Source organism: Cnephaeus nilssonii, assembly GCF_951640355.1.
Source record: "Cnephaeus nilssonii genome assembly, chromosome: 4".
NCBI lineage: Eukaryota > Metazoa > Chordata > Mammalia > Chiroptera > Vespertilionidae > Cnephaeus > Cnephaeus nilssonii.
The window spans coordinates 56347625-56369851 of NC_137075.1; the positions used below are offsets into that span (position 1 = coordinate 56347625).

Consider the following 22227-nt stretch of genomic DNA (forward strand, 5'->3'; position numbering starts at 1 on the left):
CCCTAACTGCCCTCCCTTGCAGGCCTGGTCCCTCCCAACTGCCCTCCCCTGCTGGCCATCTTGTGGTGCCATCTTGTGGTGGCCATCTTGTGTCCACATAGGGGCTGCCATATTGTGTGTTGCAGTGACAGTCAATTTGCATATTACTCTTTTATTAAATAGGATAAGCCATTATAGTAGATGATGGTTTTGGCAAAATTAAGATTATCAACAAGAGTTGAAATGAATGAAAGTGTTTACATTTAATCTTAGGTAAGAAGCTGGAACAGCCTGGGTGTGTTTCATGACATATTCCCAGGTCCCACTTCAGGTTTACTGAATCACAAAGGAAGGCTGGGGTATGAGAGTAGGAATCAGTTTGTAGTTGTTGTTTTTTTTTAAAAAAAAACTCCTGTTAGTCTGGGACTCACAAAAGTAACCTAGCTATGGTAACCTACATTCATCTGTATATTCTAAATCCTGAAGATTAAAAAATTAAATTCCACTGCAAGACCAATAATCTATCTAATAATAGAGTAGTATGCAAATCATCACTCCGCTACACTCACAAGCCACGCCCACCAGCCACGCCCCAGCCACGCCCACCATTCAATCTGAGTGAGTATGCAATTAAACTGAAAACATGGCGGCAGCCCCGCCCCCCAGCCTCTCCAGGTCTCTGGGAGTTGGAGAAGTCAGGCGCCAGCGCCTGAGGCTGGCTGCAGCCACAGAGACCAAGAAGCCGCCTGCCCCATGATCCCAGGCTGCAGCCAGCCTCAGAAGCCTCAGGTCCGCCTGCCCAACGTCCTGGGGAGACGGAGAAACCGGGCCCCAGCGCCTGAGGCTGGCTGCAGCCACGGAGACCAAGAAGCTGCCCGTCCCATGATCCCAGGCTGCAGCCAGCCTCAGAAGCCTCAGGTCCGCCCGCCCCATGTCCTGGGGAGATGGAGAAACAGGGCCCCAGCACCTGAGGCTGGCTGCAGCCATGGAGACCAAGAAGCTGCCTGCCCCGTGATCTCAGGCCTCAGCCAGCTGGAGAAACGGTTCACCCCACGTCCTGGGGGAGACAAGAAACCAGGTGCCAGTGCCTGAGGCTGGCTGCAGCCCGGGAGATGAAGAAGCCGCCTGCCCTGTGATCCCAGGCTGCAGCCAGCAGCAGAAACCTCAGGTCCGCCTGCCCCACCTCCTGGGGGAGACTGAGAAACCCGGCCTCAGCGCCTGAGGCTGGCTGCGACCTGGGAGATGAAGAAGCCGCCTGCCCCGTGATCCCAAGCCGCAGCCAGCTGGAGAAGCCGCCCTCCCCACGTCCTGGGGGAGACAAGAAACCGGGTGCCAGTACCTGAGGGTGGATGCGATCTGGGAGATGAAGAAGCCACTTGCCCTATGATCCCAGGCTACAGCCAGCTAGAGAAGCTGCCCACCCCATGTCCACCCGCCCCACGTCCTGGGAGAGATGGAGAAACCGGCACCAGTACCCGAGGCTGGCTGCAGCCCGGGAGATGGAGAAGCCACCCACCCTGCGGTCCTGGGCATCAGTAACTGCGGCTGGCTGTGGCCTGGGAGACAGAGAAGCCGCCCACCCTGCAGTCCCGGGCACCAGCACCTGCGGGCTGGCTGTGGCCTGGGAGACAGAGAAGCCACCCACCCTGCAGTCCTGGGCACCAGCACCTGCGGCTGGCTGTGGCCTGGGAGACAGAGAAGCCACCCACCCTGCGGACCTGGGCACCAGTAACTGTGGCTGGCTCTGGCCTGGGAGACAGAGAAGCGGCTCACCCTGTGGTCCAGGTGCCAGCACCTGCAGCTGGCTACAGCATGGTAGATGGAGAATCCGCCCACCCTGCAGTCCCGGGCACCAGCACCTGTGGCTGGCTGTGGCCTGGGAGACAAAGAAGCCGCCCACCCTGCAGTCCTGGGCGCCAGCACTTGCAGCTGCAGCACAGGCGAAGCCCCCTGTCCACCATTCCCTAAGGCTGCAGCCAGCCTGGGCGCCTATGGCTGACCAGAGGGAGAGAAGCCCGGATCCTGGGTGCCTGTGGTCAGCTGGAGGAGGGAATCCTGGGTACCAGGTGTGGGCCGAGGCAGAGGTAGTTAGGGGCAATCAAGCCAGCAGGGGAGCAGTTAGGGACAATCAGGCTGGTAGGCAGAAGCAGTTAGGGGCAATCAGGCAGGCAGGTGAGCGGTTAGGAGCCAGCAGTTCTGAATTGTGAGAGGGATGTCCAACTGCTGGTTATCCCATGAGGGGTCCCAGATTGGAGAGGGTGCAGGCCAGGCTGAGGGACACACTCCCCGCTGCCCCCCCGTGCACGAATTTCGTGCACTGGGCCTCTAGTGTATTCATATAAAGAATGATTGCAAACTCTCCATTCTTTTGTTGTTGTTAATACTCACTAGAAGATATTTTTCCATTGATATTTTTAAAGAGAGTGGAAGGGAGAGACAGAGAGAGAAACACCGATGTGAGAGAGACACATAGATTGGTTGCCTCCCACATGTGATCCAACCAGGGCTGGGGATTGAGCCTGCAACCCCCTTGACCAGAATGAAACCCAGGACCCTTCAGTCCGGAGACCGGTGCTCTATCCACTGAGCAAAACCAGCGAGGGCAATCTCTCCATTCTTAGTATTCCCCACTACCAAAGAATTAAGAGAAATTTCAGGCAGCAGATATAAAATACTGTAAAACATGAAAACCAGAAGAGGGAGGAAGAAAACAGAGCTAAAGCAGTAGAGGGCAAGTGCTAACCAACAAAGCTGTCTTGGCAGAAGAAAAGACTAATGATTAAGAGTACAGAGGCCCAGCTGGTGTGGCTCAGTGGTTGAGCATCAACCTATAAATCAGGTCAGGGTTCGATTTGTGGTGAGGGCACATGTTCAGGTTGTGGGCTCAATCCCCAGTGTGGGGCCTGCAAAAGGCAGCCGATTAATGACTCTCTCTCATCATTGATGTTTCTATCTCTCTCTCTCCCTTTCCCTTCCTCTCTGAAATCAATAAAAATATATTTTAAACAAAGAGTACAGAGAATAAGGAATCTCAATTTTACACATTATAATCCCTGGAAAGCTTTTTAATAAACTACCAACACTGGGGGCCCACTCCTTGAAACTGGTTTGATTGGCCTAAGGTTTCAGAACTCTGTATTATTTAAAAGATCTAAGGTGTTTCAATTATGTAGCCAGGGTTGAGAACCACCATTCTACAATCAAACTGCTAAGGCTCCAGTTTCAATCTGACACTTACTAGTTGAGTGACCTTTGTCAATTACTAAACTCTCAGTGCCACAGTAGCCTCACCTTTAAGAAAGGCAGGCAGGCCCTAACCGGTTTGGCTCAGTGGATAGAGCATCTGCCTGTGGACTGAAGAGTCCCAGGTTTGATTCCGGTCAAGGGCATGTACCTTGGTTGCGGGCACATCCCCCGGTGGGGGGTGTGCAGGAGGCAGCTGGTCGATGTTTCTAGCTCTCTATCGCTCTTGCTTCCTCTCTATAAAAAATCAATAAAATATATTTTTAAATAAATAAATAAATAAATAAATAAATAAATAAATAAGGCACGCAGTGGGGTATACCCAAGTGATAGGTTGTTGTGAGGATTAGCAGATGTGTTAATTCCTAGTACAAAATAAGTGCTCAATAAAGGTCATAAGCCCACATTATCTGCTTAAGAGTTATTATTATCATCATTATTATTATTTTGTTGTTAATCCTCACCCGAGGGCATTTTTTCCATTGATTTTTGTTGTGTGTGTGTGTTTTTTTTAGCGAGAATGGAAGGGACGGGGAGAGTCAAAGAGAGAGAGAAATATCTATTCACGAGAGACACGTGGACTGGTTGCCTCCCACACACCACGACCCTACTGAGCCTGCAACCAAGGTAACTGCCCTTAACCGGGAATCGACCCGCGACCCTTCAGTCTGCAGGCCGACACTCTAACCACTGAGCAAAACAGGCCAGGACAAGAGTAATTATTAATGTGCTCTAACTTTTGAATCATTCAATTTTTAGGTTATTTAAAGTGGCAGCTGAAGCACTATCTCATTTAAACCATGCTCGTGTGCCTATTTTTTTTTTCTAGAAGAGCAACATAATTGTTTCAAAAGACAAATTTTGTCAAAGGTACAAAATATAAAAACATCTTTTAACAAAGAACTTACCACCTGACACCGAAAGGGCCTCCCACAGGACGGCTTCTTTTTTACGTAAGGTGAAAACAATGGTGTCATCCCCAATCTTGGCTTTGCTGCTCTCGTCGTCTATGGGAGCATAGAGAAACACCTCAAATAAAAACGGAGCAAAGTTGACCTATTCAGAAGGGGAGGAAACGAAAGTTAATTTAGTTCCACAAATTAAGAACCCAGCCGTTAAGAAATACGTGATTGAGACCACCATCATTTCTTAAATAAATGCTACAAATGTATTCCAGGTCGCGAAAGATTCGCCAGGCTTATGTGGGAAGCTGTGCATAAAAACAATCTCTGACTGGATAGCATCTGGCGCCACCTGTGTGGAATTCCTTCGTTGCGGGTTTCAATGGTACTAACTTTTGGGGCGGCTACGTGCCAGGAGGCGCCCGATGCGCGCGCCCAGGGGCGCACTCGCGGAGCTGCGGGGCGCACCCCGGGCGCCGGCGGGCGCACTCGCGCTCCTACCTTCAGGTAGTTTTCCGTGCAGAACACGTCCGCGTCCCGGACGCAGACGCCCCGGAGTGGCACGGAGAGGAAGACCGCAGTCTCCGTCTGCTGCCAGCTGTAATCGCTGACCTGCAGGGGCATCCCGGGGGGCGGACCCAGCGAGAGGCTGGAGCGGCAGGTGGGGACTCGCACGGAGGCTCGGTTGCTAGGGAAGCCGGGGTTACCACGCGCCAGCCCTTCCGGGTCAGGCGGGTCAGGCGGGGCCAAGGCGCCCAGAGTTCCTAGCGTGGCCCGGGCGCGCCCCTGCGACCCCGGCGCCCTCCCCTCCTGGCTGCCTGGGCATCCTGGCGGAGTCCTGCTGAGACCAGTTCTTAGGACTTCCCTGAAGTCCGAGCGAATCTCCGAAGACTTGGGCCCACACCCGCTTAGGCAAGAAGAGAGCTTCTGGCCTGAAAGGGAACTAAGAGAGCGTGGGCTTACCGGGTGGAGAGCGTGGCCCGCAGGAAGCAGGTGCGACGCCCGAGCGCCTTTGCAGCTCTGGCCTTTGGTTTGTTCCGATGGAGGCTGTAAGAGGTAGCACCCTTTGGTGTTCCTGTTTTGGACGTTTCCTGGCCGAGGATCTTACCTGTCCTTCAGATCCTATCCACTGCCAGGCCACCAAAAGCATGTAAAGTAGGTTTCGCTCCAGGGTTTGAAAACTAGGGAGAAGCGATCCTGTGACTCACCTGCCAAATGCTTGGCTGCAGCTCAACTGCAGGATAAGTTGAATTCACACGGATACATTTTATATTGCTTAAGGAGGGAGACTTAGAACTTCAGTGCTAGGAGGAAATGTAGGGATCCTATATATAGCCATAGGCCATACTGGAATCTCAGATCTGAACAAGTTATCCCCATTGCCACAGAGATTAGTGGCAGAACCTCAAGGAAGATCCTGATCTCTTCACTCCCATTCAAGTGTTCTTTCCCTGGATTGCTTTCTGTCGATCCGGTTTATATATTACTAGAGGCCCCGAGCACAAAATTCATGGGAGGGGGGGTGTCCCTCAACCCAGACTGCACCCTCTCCCAACTGCCCTCCCCTGCTGGCCTGGTCCCCCCCAACTGCCCTCCCCTGCAGGCCTGGTCTTCCCCACCCCCCAACTGCCCTCCCCTGCAGGCCACCTTGTGGCAGCCACCTTGTGTCCACATGGGGGCAGCCATCTTTGACCACATGGGGGCGGCCATCTTGTGTCTTGGTGTGATGGTCAATTTGCATATTACTCTTTTATTAGATGGGATTGGAATCTGATGTTAAAAACAATGAATTTACATGAAAATTAGGCATTTGTTACCTAATTAAGGAAAACTGACTAAAATTTTTTAATTAGCCATCTAAAGCTTTGGATTTTAAACTTTTTACTTTTGGAAGCTTAACACGTATTTCAAAGGTCTTGAAAAATTTCCTTGAGGAAAGTTTAGAAGCAACAGACTTGGGGAGAAAAAAACATCTTTTTCCCCAAACAGGCCACCCCCTCACTACCTTACTTAAATATGTCAGTGGTTCATCATCTCAAGGTTCTGTAACTTTCAACACTGGGGCCACATTAGACTTATTTTCTCTTGTCCCTTAAGTGCAGAAATCTATAAATCAATCCATGTTTTCTTTTTTCGTGTTTTTTTCTTGGCATTCTCTCCCTCCCACTCTTCCGTTCTATTCCTACTTTTACCATTTTATTTCAAACTCGCCTGTGTCTTCAAAAGACAAGGTTTATGTATTCCTAATGTTGCAGAAGACCAAAGAAATACTAAGCACGCTTCCTAGAGAAAGGGAGGGACCCCGTTTATTAACAGTAGTGGACTCCAGGAATAATTTCCAAATCAGAGTGAAGAAACACACAGAGGGCTTCACTTTTTATAACCTTCTGGGGTCTTTATCTTGCAGATATGGTTCCACCCCCTTTCATGGGCTTACAGGAAGGCCCCCAGCTGTTGGGGGTCCCCAGCCATATCCCATGATCTGTCCTGGGGCCAGCGATAACAACCCTCCCCGCCGCAGTGCATTGTTCACAGTTTTTATGGCCTGACACGCTTTGCAAGACCAGTTTCCTCCTCACTATTATATAAAATTTTAATTTATTTATTTATTTTAGAGGGAGAAGGGGAGAAACATCAATTTGTTGTTACACTTCTTCATGCATTCATTGGTTGCTGACTGTATGTGTGCTGATGAAAGATTGAACCTGAAACCTTGGGGCATCAGGATGATGCTCTAACCAACTGAGCTACCCAGCCAGGGTAATATATAAAATTCAAAGTCTAGATTCTCCCACTATATAAAAACACAAGGGATATAATGTATCTATGAAAGATAATAAAAAAATACTGTGTGCCATTTGGGAGTTTCAGGAAAATCCACTAACAATCACTTTGTTAAGTACATACACATCTCTGAAGTGAAATTGTCCTTCTGACTACCATAGTCTTACTAAACTTTTTACACTCTGAATTATATCTTTTAAAAAACTTGATCAGTTTAATTACTGAATCATTACATCAACTGATAACAATTTAAACGTCATTGATTTTTATACATAGTTTTATGACTTATGTACTAATCTAAAAAGTATTTTTACAAGTCTTGAAACTTGTAAACTTCAATCGTAAAGTCTTAATCTGTATTTATTATTAGATTTTTAAAAATCTAAAATCTAACCCATAAATAGACATTTAATATATGGCAAAAGTGGCTCTGCATATGTGGGGAAAAGCAAAGAAAGGAATTACTATTGAATAGACTGGTGCTAGGAAAAATGATTACCACATGGGAAAAGACAAGATTGGATCTCTATACGCATATGGTGTCACACAGAAAAAATGAATTTCAGATGACATTCATTTGAAATAAAGACATACGTTTGAAATTTAAAAAATAGATATCTGTATGATCTTGGAGTATTTTTTATTTATTGATTGATTTTAGAAAGAAATTAAGTGTGGGAGAGAGCAGGAGCGGGGGAAGGGAGGGAGAAAGAGACCTCTGTTTGTTGTCCCACTTATTTACATTGATTGGTTGATTCTATGTGCCCTGACTGGGGATCAAACCCACAACCTTGGTGTATCGGGACGACGCTCTAACCAATTGAGCTATGTGACCAAAGCAGTATTTTTTAAATATGACATAAAAAGCACTAACCATAAAGGAAGAGATTGAAAACTTGAACTAAAATTAAGAACTAGTGTTCCCCAAAAGGCACTATTAAGAATATTAAGATATTTAAACTTTATATTAACTAAGTACTTACATATTTTATATATAAAAATATTTTTCAACCAGAGGCCCAGTGCACGAATTCGTGCACTGGTGGGGTCTGGTCTTGGGGAGGGAACGTGGGAGGCTGGCCAGGTTGAACTCCCGGTCCAGGGGAAAATTTGCATATTAGTCTTTTATTATATAGGATGCCCTTCAGCTAAAGACCACAGGGACTCCTGTAGTGAAACAAGTTGAGTTGATTACTCATTGAGCAAGGGAGAACACACACCATTGGGTGTCTCAATAAGGGGATGTTAGGATTTGGGGAAGGTCTAAGGGACAGTGGGTTCCCTCTAGACTGGGTCCTTTCATAAATTGAGGGTGATGCTATGATGGAGTAAAGAAGTAGCTGTTCATAGCATCTTCCTAGCAAAAACCTGATAAGAAGCCAAATGTCTATCAATAGGTATATTCACACAAAAGAATAGTATACAACAATAAAACTGAATTAATTATAGCTGTACCCTGGATGTGAGTGCAGGGGAAAAAAGCAAGCCATATAAAACCCTTAAGGAATAATGCGGTTTCCATAACTTTAAAACAAGAACTTTAAAATAAAAACCAAATCTATTGGTTAAGGTGCTGGGGCCTGATGCGGCGGGGATCTCTCTTTCCCGTGGCCAGCACGGAGAGAGATGAAATGGGTTCTTGGTAGAGGCGGCCGGGGATTGAGAAACAATGAAATAAAGAGAGTCGACACAGAAATAGATTCAAGCTGGGTCCCGGGTGGGTCGCTGACCTCTTCTGCTGGAGAGACAGCCCACTGCCCTGAGCCACGCAGCACATTTATTTATTTTCCAATATACAAGGGGGTTTCACCTGAAAACTTAGGATCAAAGGAGCTTGGGAGGGCCCAGGTCCTATTCATTCCCTCTTTCCCGGTGCTAGACTGAATTTACATCTCAAAGCCCTCTCCCGGTACCTGGACAAAGGTAAGTTAGGAACTGACAATACCCCCCCCCCCCCCCCCCCCCCCCCCCCGCATTCTTGGGGGGCGTGTAACCGAGACAAGACTCTGCCAATGCCTCGGGCTTAGTTAACAACAATCTGAAGAATGTCCCTGTTTCTTCCCAGGGGGCCCTCTACATTAAGGATTCCTACTTATGTGGTAAAACTATAAAGGCATATAAGGCGTAAGAAAGGATAAGGTGAAGGTCATGCAGATGGGACTTTTTGTGGTAGGCAACAGAGCTGATTTCTATCACAGACACACTACATCAATTAGCACGGGTTCTCGGTGGTCCCCTGACCACACTATCAACATCATCTGGGGACGTGCTAGAAATGCAGATTCCCGGACCCCACTCCAGAATCCCTGAACCAGAAATTCTGGAAGTGGGGCCCAGAATCTGTTTTAACAAGCCCACCAAGTAATTATGAGACACACTAAAGTTTGAGAACCACTAGGTCAAGGGGTAGATTTTCTTCAGGGAAAAGGGAAAACTTACAAAGCCAAGAAAAAACACAGGTTAGCCCCTTGGTCGTCAAACTGCGGCTTGCGAGCCACATGCGGCTCTTTGGCCCCTTGAGTGTGGCTCTTCCACAAACTACCACGGCCTGGACGAGTCTATTTTGAAGAAGTGGCGTTAGAAGAAGTTTAAGTTTAAAAAATTTGGCTCTCAAAAGAAATTTCAATCATTGTACTGTTGATATTTGGCTCTGTTGACTAATGAGTTTGCCGACCACTGGGTTAGCCCAATCTCCCATCATCCCAAGGAGAAGCATACTGGGGCCAGAGCATGATGTGCAGTGTGTGTTGGCATGACAGGAGAGGAATCCCATCCCCTGGCTGCTCTCCCTTTTCATAAGGCAAACATGAGAAGAACCTTGTCAGCAGGGCAATTACCAGGCAACCAGGCAGTCTTGGTTTAGGTGCAAACTAAAAGATCTGACGTGCTACCTGGATACCTTGACTCACATGGAAAGTTTTAGTTGGAATAAAGTACATGGCAAGCTGAATTCAGATGCAGGCCCTCCCTTGGGGAGACAGGAGGTCCAGGTCCTATTAGTTTCTTCCCTAGAAAAACACAGGACACACAAAGTCATTTTGTTTAATTCTGTTCATATATATTAACTCTTTCTTTTAAAAAAAGATGTTGACATTATTATAGATGTCCCCCATGTTCTCTCCCTTTGTCCCCCTCTACCCAGCTCCCCACACCCCACCTTCACCACATTGTTGTCTGGGTCCATGGACTAAGCATACATATTCTTTGGCTAGTCTCTTCCGGTCCTCCTCCCCTCCTCTGAGATATGTCAGTCTGTTCCATGTATCCATGCTACCTCTTTATTTTCAACACAGCAGAGAGAATGATCCTTCTCTCCTGAAAATTTTCCCATCATTTTCTATCTCACTCAGAGTAAAAGCCAAGAATTTACAATAACCTGCAAAGTCATACATAATATGGTTTCCTGTTAAAATTCTAATCTCATCTCCTTTTACCCTACCTCTTGTTCATTCCAGCTACACTGGACGCCTTGAAATATCTGAAATGTGCCAAGCATTTTTGCCCTTCTGCCACAGGGTCACTGAACCTGCTGTTACCTTTGTTTGGAATTCTCTTCCCCAGTTATCTGCATGACTGTCTCTCTTACTCCTTCAATCCATTATTTAAGTATCTTTCATTGAGCTATTTAAAAAATATGAGCTTTGTCTTTTGCCCTACCAGCCCCAGCAGCCATTATTCCCATTCCCCCCTTTTTTATTTCTTCATAACACGAATTCCCTAACATACTTTAAGAGTTTACTTATTTTGTGTCTGTAGAAAAACCTGAGTAGTGGTTGTTGATTGTTTGATTTACTGTTACAGCATCTAGTACAGTGCCTGATACATTTAAGCAATTCAATAAATGTTAAATGAATAAATAAATGAATGCAAACTTGTTAAGTTTTATAATGTTTATTTTTACTCTTTAGTTTACCTTTCAGGATCCTGAAACATACTTAAAAGTGTTTTTCAGGCTATTTTTGTTATTTTCCTCTTGAGTGGATTGAAATTTCAAAAGGTGTTGGTTGGCTGTTTTTCTCATCATCAGGTTTCTTCGTACGTTTTGAAATTTTTATTAACAGTGGGTTTTTGTCTTTCATTTGGTTTTATTTATTTCTTCTGGGTTCATCCTATTCTTTCTAGCAGTTTTAAGTTGCCTTCAACTTGTGTCCTAGCGGCACCAATTCAGCCAAGTGTTATATGCTAATTAACTGTTTCAATTCTTTGGTGATTTATAAATCACCACATTTGTGGCTCTATTATTCCTATCCAGTGTTTTATATTTTATTTCCTATTTTTTTCCTTCCTCTACTTTCCTTAGGAACTTTTATCCTCTTGAGATAAATTCTTAGCTCATTATATTTTGGGCTTAAAAATTGTCTAAAGCTATACATTTCCTTTTTTGGTGTTACATTATTGTGTATCATCCTATCTAATAAAAGAGTAATATGCAAATTGGCCATCACTCCAACACACAAGATGGCCGCCCCATGTGGTCAAAGATGGCCGCCCCTATATGGACACAAGATGGCTGCCACAAGATGGCTGGCAGGGGAGGGCAGTTGTGAGGGACCAAGCCTGCAAGGCAGGGCAGTTGAGGGGACCAGGCCTGCAAGGGAGGGCAGTTAGGGGCAACCAGGCCTGCAGGGGAGGGCAGTAGGGGGGGACCAGGCCTGCAGGGGAGGGCAGTTGGGGGGGACCAGGCCTACAGGGGAGGGCAGTTGGGGGGAGCCAGGCCAGCAAGGGAGGAAAGTTAGGGGCGACCAGGCCTGCAGGGGAGGGCAGTTAGGGGTGACCAGGCCGGCAGGGAAGGGCAGTTAGGGGTGACCGGGCCAGCAGGGGAGGGAAGTTGGGGGGGACTAGCCCTGTAGGGGAGGGCTTTTGGGGGGGACCAGGCCTGCAGGGGTGGGCGGTTGGGGTTAACCAGGCCTGCAGGGGAGGGCAGTTAGGGGTGACCAGGCTGGCAAAGGAGGGCAGTTAAAGGTTACCAGGCCAGCAGGGGAGGGCAGTTTGGGGCAACCAGGCCTGCAGGGGAGGACAGTTAGGGGTGACCAGGCCGAGGCAATTGGGCCAGCAGGGGACCAGTTAGGTGTCGATCAGGCTGGCAGGGGAGTGGTTAGGGGGTAATCATGCTGGTAGGCAGAAGTGGTTAGAGGCAATCAGGCAGGCAAGCAGGCAAGTGGTTGGGAGCCAGCAGTCCTGGATTGTGAGAGGGAAGTTCCAGATTAGAGAGGGTGCAGGCTGGGCTGAGGGACACCTGCCTCCCACCCCCGTGCACAAATTTCATGCACTGGGCCTCTAGTCAGTTTTATAATGTAGTAGCACTTTTAAGACTTCATTACCCTGCCAGATTAGAACTTCTTACTGCAAACTTGTCTGGACCCAGTCATGCAGGTTGCTGCTTCAGCATGGTTTTTGCCTTCTTCCTATACTTCTTGTCCTTGGATATACTTATGTTGGTTTTGAGCCCAATTTCAGTTTAAATTATAGATGCCTTGGAGCATCAATTCACAATGTTATTTGATCAGAAGTCTCTGTACATTATTTTTCTCTCCTACAGCAGGTAAGATACACACATTTTTATTGATTTTTTCCTTCTATGTGTGTAAATAGAACTTTAATGCATTCCAATTTTATCTTGATGTAATTTGATCTTATTGGCACTTCTATACCCCTAAAGCCAAGTTGTATCAGTTGGCACTTTCACATTTTATGCAGTCTCTTTTCATTGGAGACTCAAGGCACCTGATGGTTGCTTCAAACACACTTTGAAGGTCTTTTGACAGCCTAATTTTGTCACTCAAGCACGTCTATTCTTAGTATTGCTACAATGGTGTGTCTGCTTCGGGGAGAGTTATTAAGCTGCTGAGGTTGTGGAACTCCTCTCCAATTCATTTCCTATTAACAAAACTTCAGTCCTAATTGGTTAAAATAGAGGTGTGTTATGTTCACATTTTCTTAAGGACTCTCAGGACTCAATGTTATGTATAAACTTCACAGGCAGGGTGGGGGGAATATGTGTATAGAAAGGCCTGTCCAAACATTGTTTTGTTTCTTGGTATAAAATTAAATTCCTGGTCAATTGTATGCTATTTTTCTGCTTAATGTTTCTTGGGACATCTCCCACCTAAAGCAAAAATTGTTACATCTACTTGTCTGATGAAAGTTAAGCAATTAAAAAAGTTATTTTTCTTTAAAAACTAGCTTTATTTAAAAGAATCTGAAGCATAACACTGTAGGAAACAAACTTACAATACATATTGTTCAAGAAAGCCTGCCATACATAATTTCTACTAATAGGTCTAAATACTGGATAAATAACATTCTTTATACAATGCACAAATGACATTTAGCATGATCCCTGAAAAGAATGATCAACAATAACGTGAGCTGTTTTGAGAGTAAAACCTCCACTTATCTTACTACTCTACAGAACAAAAAACTACAATGTAAACAAACTGATGAACAAAAATAGATCCAGAGACAGAGAAACACCAAAAAGAACATACCTCAGAGGGAAGACGGTGCGGGGGGGGGGAGTGGGGGGGCGGGGGGAAGTAAGAGATCAACCAAAGGACTTGTATGCATGCATACTAGTATAGCATAACCAATAGACAGGGACACTGGGGCAGTGGGGGCTTGTCCTGGGGGGTGGGAGTGGCCGGGGGGGGGTCGATGGGGGAAAAAGGAGACATATGCAATACTTTAAACCATAAAACAAAACAAAACAAAAAAACCCCTACAATATAGAAGATGAATTAAACTCCAATTTTAAATTCTTGCATGGTGTTTAAGAAAGAAGAAATCAGAAGGAGGAAATTGTAAGAGTTAAGTATCTTTAAAAGAAAAATGGTGAGTTGGCTTACCACTATTTATAGTAATTATTAAAAAGTAATTCAGATTTGAGAATTATTTGGTTTAATACTTGGAAGCCCTTAGACACTCAAACTACCCATTAACTGCTATATTCTATCAGTTACCAAGCCAATTTTTTTTTAATCCGAAAACTGTAGCCTATACATTAAACTCATAAAGAAAATAAACAATATGGGAATAACCTAGTCACTTCATAGTTTAAATTTTTCCACAAAGCAATTCATGAATCACTTAATACTAATACTTCTTGAAACCTCTGTTTTAAATACAAACAAACCCATGTGAAAACACCAGGAAAAAAAATTCCTAACGTAATGCTAAACTTTTAACACAAAAAATAGACCCATGAAAGCATTGGGTATTCAAGTAAAATATAATGGAATGATACAGTATGGCATCTGGCATTTTAAAAAAATATTAAGAACTGAATCAGATTTATTGCTATGTCAATCTTAGCAATAGTCGACAATAAAATGTACAAAATATAGCACAACAACCATGCCCAAAAAATGATGTATAGAGATATCATAACATAGCATAGGTAGACATTTATATTGTTATATACATCACTGACATAGTAAAAACTTATTAATTCAGGATCGTTTGAATTGATAAAAGTTTTAAAATTTGAATATTTTAAAGATATGCAGTTTAAGCACTCACAAGCATTCTTTTTCTTTCAAGCATATAATTTCAAATATACATATTTGCATTGGCCAAGTATTACCTACTGTAATTCTTTTGGGTACTTGTTTGCATGACAAAAGAATACTTTTAAACTAATATTCATAAAGAAATACACCTAAAAAGCTTAAACACTTTTCAAGATTAAACATTTTTCTTTAAAATTTTGATTGACTCCTACTAACAAATCTTTTCATTAGATAGTCCAAAGTAAACACCAATCAAAAGTCCTTGTATCAATGGATACAAATTCTAAGTAAATTAGAGGAGTTTCATGGTACCACAGGCATACCTCATTTTATTGTGCTTTGTTTTATTGCGCCTTATAGATATTGCTTTTTTTTTTTTTTTTTTACAAATTGAAGGTTTGTGGCTACTCGTGTCGAGCCAGTCTATTGGCACCATTTTCCCAATAGGCTCAGATGATAGCATTTTTTAAACAATAAAGCATTTTTAATTGAGGTATGTACATTGTTTTTTAGACATTATTGCACACTCGATAGACTACAGTATAAAGATAACTTTTATATGCACTGGGAAACAAAAAAATTTGCTTGACTCACTTTAGTATGACATTCGCTTTATTGTATGGTCTGGAATGGAATCTGCAATATCTCTGAGGTATGCCTACAGTTTCTTAATAAATGAATATTAGTATTAGATTAGTATTTTGGTTATGGTGGAGTGAATGATCTCTCTTTTGGTTGAAAGATATCAGATTCAGTTCAAAGTCTAGTATATAATTTTAACATATGGGCTGAAAATATCCTAATATGCACTGTCAACTCTTTAGTAAGTTATAACTGTAAAAGATAAAAATTTTAAGAAGTATTTATTGTATTATGAGTGTTATGAGTTGCTAATACCAAATTTTACCCCTCTCTCCTATTTCAAAGATATCAGGCCATCTACTATTCCATAAATATTGATGTTTCACATACTTCATAGAGTAGCTTAAACATAACAGCATAAGAAATAGTATTACATAGTAATTTCCTTTGCCATAGGAATAAATGTTGGACAAAGTCTGGAAACATTTTATTTTCCAATTTGAATTACAGTAATTTTGCAACAGACCACAGCACTAGTGCATGTGTTACTTTAGACATGCTCTATGAATAAAACAAAAAATTACTGCAAAAATACATGTCACCAATGTGGAACACACTCAGATTTGTATAAAAGTACTGAACTAATATCCCAAAAAGAGGTATATGTAAACAGTACATAAGGAAGAAATAGTTTTAATATGAAACAGTCATTTAAGTCACATACATCATGATAAGAAGCAGGACTTTCTTTTATAAGATATTTTAACTAACAAGCAACATCATCTACAGAACAAGGAAGTACAGGTATTTAGAATACATTTTAATATAATTGCAAGTAATTTGACAAACTATGACAAAGATGAAACTTATCCATTGGGTTTCATGAAAAATTTTCAATACAGGCAGTTTTTGATGTATTAATGTTTGGCTTATATATAGCCACTTTTTTCCCTTCATTTCCCTTAGACCACTTGTCTTGGGAGATGTTAATGTTATCCCTAGCCTCTTTACTCAAAGGGTACCTGTAAACTCCCATCACTGTACCAAGAGTCAGAAAAACGTAGGTGTGACTTCCATACGGCTCTGTTGGTTAAATGGAATACATAAAAAGGTGATATTCTAATATTTACAAATGAGAAGAAAACCTCTGAGTTCAGAGAAGTAGAAGAAAGGAAACTTTTTTAAATCCCAACAATCTAAAGGAAATTGGGAAATTCTCTCAAGAAAGTATCACCAATTCGGCAAAAATACTGCTTTCTATGGTGCCTGAAATGTGATCATTTTGTTTGAAGCCTTAGATATTAAAGATTCATTCTGAATAAACAACCTTAAAAAAAAAGAAATTTAATTCCACTTTCTTCATGATCTTCATTCACACATCCTGGTAGAAAACACCTTTCTCTTAAAATCTAGTCAACCACAGCCACACAAAGAAATGGGAATTCTGATTGGAGGGAAGATATGAAATTCTAAAGCACAGAGCATCCAGGAAGGGAAAAGGCAAGTTGGCTTATATAGCATCGCACCAGAGAGTTTAGGACGGTAAGAGGACAACTGGGAAACATTCACATCAAAGAACTTAACCTTCCTGAATCACATCAGGAAAAAGGAAAGACCTCTGCTTCTTTTTCCCACCTATACTGACTGGTTCCCTAAAGAAGCTGAGTGCGCAGCATGATACTACTGGTTAACTACATCATGCTTTAATAAGCCTTTATGAGCTTCCCTAAGAATCTAATTATCTTATATAGAGTTCTAAACCACTATTTTCAAATAAACTTTGGGAGCCTCAATACTTTTAAATTTTTTAATTAAAAAAAAAATCTAAAATAGCCTAAATGTTCATGCATCCGAGACCTCTATGCACTGCAAAAAACCCAGAAACTAATTAGAGCTCCCTTTTCATTGTTTATATATATTTTTACAACTAAATACAATCACTATAGTACGTTGGACATAAAGCAGTAGCACTCTTAATTTGTTTAAGATGAACAAGTTGGAAAGAATATTGGATAAAGACTCCTGATACTTATTTGGTTGACTAAAGTTGGCAGATTTAATGGTGACCCATTCTACTGAGTTTTTTCTCCTATCACTAGTCAGAGTTAGGAGTCTAAAAAATAAAAAAATAAAATTCCAAAACACCCCAAAATTGGATTTCTTTATATTGTGTTAATTTATGAATAAGCACTAGTCAAGAAAATCTTCAGTTATATGTACATAATTTTCTAATTTGGATAACAAGAATCATAATAGCAATACTCTAAAGTATTCCACACAAAAGGAAAGCACTGATCACAAATCTAAATTCTAAGCCATCTATCTGAAGAATTATTTTTCTTTTATAAGCTATTTCAGTATTAGTCCAGTAGCTTCTAGAAGCAAGTGCACAGGAAGGCTAGTGAAATTAACAAAGCAAATTCTCATAAAGGAACTGATGATGCTTTAGAACTTTCCATCAGTAACCTAGCTTTAGGGGGAGAGCTTAACTGTTGCTGGTTAGCCAGGATGAACTTTGGCAAACGAGAATGTAGGAGAAACTCCAAGATTTCCTGCCCTCGTGTGAGCGTGTGTGCGTGTGCGTGTGCGTGATGGTAATGAGGCCTTTCAGTGAAGGAAAATAATTACAACAAAAAGGTGCAATGCTACTGGAAGAATATTTCATCTATGTACATTTCTTTCTGTCACTGAATATTTTTAAATGTTTAGGGCAGCAGATCGCTTGTCCTAAAAAAGCCACACCTTCTTTGGGTCAAATTGGACAAATTACTATCTGGTCATTCTTATAGTTGATCACTTTTCCTACCAAAAATATCTAGATAATTTTTGACTTAGTGTTATGTAGAGACAAAGGTAGAACTCGTAAGAAAATGAATGCAAATACATGAAAACATTCATCAGCTATGATTACTAGTATAGTTTGCCTATGATTCACTGTCAGAATCAACCACTGGTTTTTATTTTTAATAATTACAGATCCTTATTTAAATAAGGTACTCTGAAGACCTAAATACCTGAAGAAAAATCCACTTGTAAGTTTTTAAAGACAACTACTTGGAAATGGAAAATGAAATAATTTCATTACAAATCAAGTATCTTTTGGCTAACTAGGGAGAGGTGGTTTCATTTTTACAAAACTAACTATTGAGACTGTAAGCAACAGAGGGTTAAGACTGCATAATCAGTTTTAGCAACGAGCACAACTCAAGTATTACCATGTAAAGTGTTAATTACTGCAAACATTGGAAGGTTCTACTAAATATCTAACTGCATTCAGTCATAAAGAAAATCATGATCTGATGCTAGTACTGAGCATATAGCATGCAGTGCATCATGTCTTAAAATCAGCACTCACTAGGATTTCAAGAACAACATAATTAAGTCCTTAAATATTTAGAAAAAGTTTTATCTCTAACAAAAGCTACAGTGTAAGCACACTGGGATCTTCAAGTATGCTACTGAACACATCAAATTTCAGAGTCAGCCCAAAATACTGCATTTCAACTTGACTGTTTCAACTGGTAAAGTTTCCACACAAAAGAGTACCGATTATTAGAGTCTATATTATTTCATTTCCTAAAACTGTAAAGATACATTATTTTACAACTACTGAAAATATTTTGTACTCACTTCTAACTAGTCACAGGTAAATGGAGAAAAACTTATATTACCTTGTACCATATGAAACTGCTGTTTTTACAGTCAAAATCAAAATACTATATATAAAAATAAGTTTTATTTAATCAAAATATGCACCATGAGAATTAATAATTTTCTTCTAATAGGATATTAAATATTTCATTTTTATAAAATTCACCATTTGTTAGGCTGTTTAAAATGTCCAAATTCTCCAATTACTTCTTCTCAATTGGAAAATGTTATTTCTTAGAAAAAGCTCCAAATGATGAAAAAGATGGTAGTTCACTGTATAAAGGCCTGGTGACTAAGATGGATGTGATAAAATAGCCCAATTCAGCTAACTTTGCTTTAGTAGCTTTTGACACATGAGGTTGAAGTTTTCAGCAGGATTTTGTCTAAAATGTTGATTAGGCATATTAACATTCTGACTTAGTGCTGTCACGTAAAAGTGTGGGTTCATGTTTATTAACCACAGGATAATTTTTAAATCGGACTTTTCAGGTCTAATTTTAATTTCTTGGCATATGCTGCTGCTGTCGTTTCACCAGGGTTTAAATAGTAGTGATTCATTATCCCTTTCACAGGTCACCATATGGTCTTCAGAATTTTTTTGGTGATGACGCAAGTTTGGGAGCTTCATCAACACCCAACCATTGTATAAATTACTATCAATTGCCACAGTATCCTTTTTTTCTTTTTCTGCTCACAGGTTATGTTCCACCCCAAAACTGGGTTTCTGCTGAATCTTAATGAATAGACCTCCAACTGTCTCCATTCTGTATCATCTTTCAAGAGGATACTCTCAGGTCCATTTTTACACTTCTCCAAGTCATAGCAAAAACTGTCTGTTGAAGGACTTGAGCTGTTGTTTGTAAGTTAGCTTTCATCATGGCTCTTAATTAATCTTTGTTAAAATGGATTTTGATCTCCCTTGAGGCTCCATTTTGAATTCATATCCCCAGAACAATATTTTTCAATCAATCAATGAATGTCTTTCGTCAGCAGAGTGCTCTAAAGCCAAATTTATGTTTCTACCAATTTTATTTGCAATGTCTCAGTTTGAAATCATGCATTAAAAAGTATTCACAATTCTCCCAAGGATATTATATTATTTATTTCTCTGGAAAACAATAACAACCAATAATAAAAAAAATGGAAGAGAGAAAAGCATAATACTGTTACAATTCTAAATAGCACAACTAAAAACACACTTTCTATCAACTCTAGTAACTGAAGTCAATTTTCAACTTATCTAACAATAGCAGTTTCATGTGGTACAATCTACAAGTTAATCCACAAATACTTACTGAGCATCTTCTATATGCTAACATATGTCTCATATCTGTACAAACATATCCTGAAGAGACTGACTTGAAACATGAAAGTCACTAATTTCAAGAACCCTAGTTAGGGAGGAATCAGGTGTATACGCTATTATTTTTTAAAACACCGATTAAATGTATGTTTTCTTCTATACTATAGCTACACTTTTTTTTTTTTCTGAAAACATATTACATGGGTGCCCGGCCAGTGTGGGTCCGTGGTTGAGCATCGACCTATGAACCAGTTCGATTCCCGGTCAGGGCACACGCCCAGGTTGTGGGCTTGATCCCCAGGAGGGGGTGTGCAGAAAGCAGCTGATCAATGATTTTTTTCTCATCATTGATGTTTCTATCTCTCTCCCTCTCTGAAATAAATAAAAATATATTTTTCAAACACCACATTAAATGGATCCTCAAAAATATTTTTGAACTAAATGTTTGTGATATCGCCAAAGTTCAGCACTGAAATGTACACTTTTCAGTGGTTCTAACTTTTAAGTCAAAACTTGCCTACATTTGCTACATATTATTTTGAAGCTTCAAGAGGCTTTTATGATTAACAACAACTAACATTTATTTGTAAAATACTTTCTAAAGCACCCCCATAAATATTATCCTAGATAGCAAACTAAGATAATACAAAATTTGCACTAGTAATGAAGTGGAATATTAATAAAAACTAAAAGGTAAATCATCTTTTTTGCATGTGCATTTAAAAAAAATATTGTAAAACATTAAAATCCTGTGTCAATGAACCTCTGTAACACACAGGGAAAAACCCCTCACTTTAGTTAATGCCTGTGATTAAGCATCACTGCTCACTGCAGGTGGACCAAAAGTTTCTCTAGTGCGCATTAATTGGACATCTTTATCAGCCATACAGGTATCACAGCCCCATACTGCTGATGCTTCTGCAGTTAGCAGGCCATAAGCTGTCTCAGTCATTCCAGTGCAGATCCGATGAAACCATTTCTGACAAGAGGCTTCACATAAGATGGCATCCTGATCATCATTCACTTCATTTGTGCAAATTCCACAAGGATACACTGGGTCGGAAGAAGAATGACCACGACGACTTGGGTGAAGAGAGGATTTATTGCTTTTTTCAGTGGTGCACGTGTCTGCTGCACCTCTAGGTTGTCGTGGCTTATTCTGTGTCCCATTCGCATGGCTGTTGTTTGTAGCTTCAGCGCTACTTGAACGGCTATTCTCTTGATTTACTGCATTGTTTCGATTAACATTTTTTAATTCAATATTACTCTGATTCATCGTGTCATCCATATTTAAGTGAGGTGGCTGAGCAGAGGAATTTTGATTAGTACTTTTGGTTGATCCTTGATTAAAATCTTGTTTTGGGGGTGGTGCTTTTGCTTGACCAAAAGTATTTGGGGGAGGAATAAAAGAGTGATTAGATTCTAATGGAGAAGCAAAATTTGAATTATTTCCAGGGATAAAGTTAGATGACAACTCAGGATTAGATACCTGGCCAGCATTCTGTGGAGGAATCTGGTTGAAGTTTTCAGCAGGATTTTGTCTAAAATGTTGATTAGGCATATTAACATTCTGACTTAGTGCATTATTATAAGATGGATTTCCAAAATTTGAATTATCATGTGGCCCAAAGTTAAAAGCATGAGGTCGATTAAAACCCATGCCCAGAGGATTCTGAGGAAATGGGTGTGGTTGATTCCTGAGCGAGTAAGGAGCACAGTATGGGGAAGACATTCTTGGAGGAACGTGAGGTGGCATTCTGAATGTGCTATAGCCTCCAAAACCAGGATACCCAGGGCCAAGATATGGATTTGACGAAGGTAGTGGTTTATAGGAAATAGTATTATAGTTGTCATCAAATGGATTAGCGGCCACTAGATGGTCAGAGTTTGGATTCGGTGGCGGAGCATACTCAGACAATGGAGGAAAAGAAGGCCCCTAAAATGAGAATGTAAAGTAAAATACATGTTTTTGATCAAAGCAGTCATTAAAATCATCCCGTTATAAAATCTTAACACTTATGAACTTAGTTTTAGTCAAGTTTCGCTTACAGTGTTATGAATATTTCATTCTTCACTTGACCTTTATATTCCAAATATTTATATATAATTATATGTAATAATAAAATGTATAGGTTTCTTTCATTTAGAAAAGGAAATAAGTAATGCTTTTCTGAGCATGAATCCATTGTTACTTCAAATTCCAAAAGTATTTAACTTTAAAAGACAATTCATTACCATAATTTTCACTTAACATACTTGCTTATAACTCTAGAAT

At 41.3% G+C, this 22227-nt stretch overlaps 2 protein-coding genes across 6 annotated transcripts in view; both read right to left on the reverse strand.

Annotated features, from left to right (window-relative positions):
- Positions 1 to 4803, reverse strand: part of DNAAF4 (dynein axonemal assembly factor 4) — a 30283-nt gene extending 25480 nt beyond the window's left edge. For both annotated transcript variants that reach the window (XM_079769333.1, XM_079769332.1), the window contains exons 1-2: positions 4626 to 4803; positions 4131 to 4278 (exon numbers count right to left, since the gene is read on the reverse strand). In XM_079769333.1, coding sequence (XP_079625459.1) covers positions 4131 to 4278; positions 4626 to 4748 — 271 coding nt within the window. In that variant the 5' untranslated portion in view covers positions 4749 to 4803. The remainder of the gene's footprint in view (positions 1 to 4130; positions 4279 to 4625) is intronic.
- Positions 4804 to 13167: 8364 nt separating this feature from the next.
- The window catches only part of PYGO1 (pygopus family PHD finger 1), a 29930-nt gene continuing 20870 nt past the window's right edge, over positions 13168 to 22227 (reverse strand). For all 4 annotated transcript variants that reach the window (XM_079768684.1, XM_079768686.1, XM_079768687.1 and 1 more), the window contains one exon: positions 13168 to 21888. In XM_079768684.1, coding sequence (XP_079624810.1) covers positions 20764 to 21888 — 1125 coding nt within the window. In that variant the 3' untranslated portion in view covers positions 13168 to 20763. The remainder of the gene's footprint in view (positions 21889 to 22227) is intronic.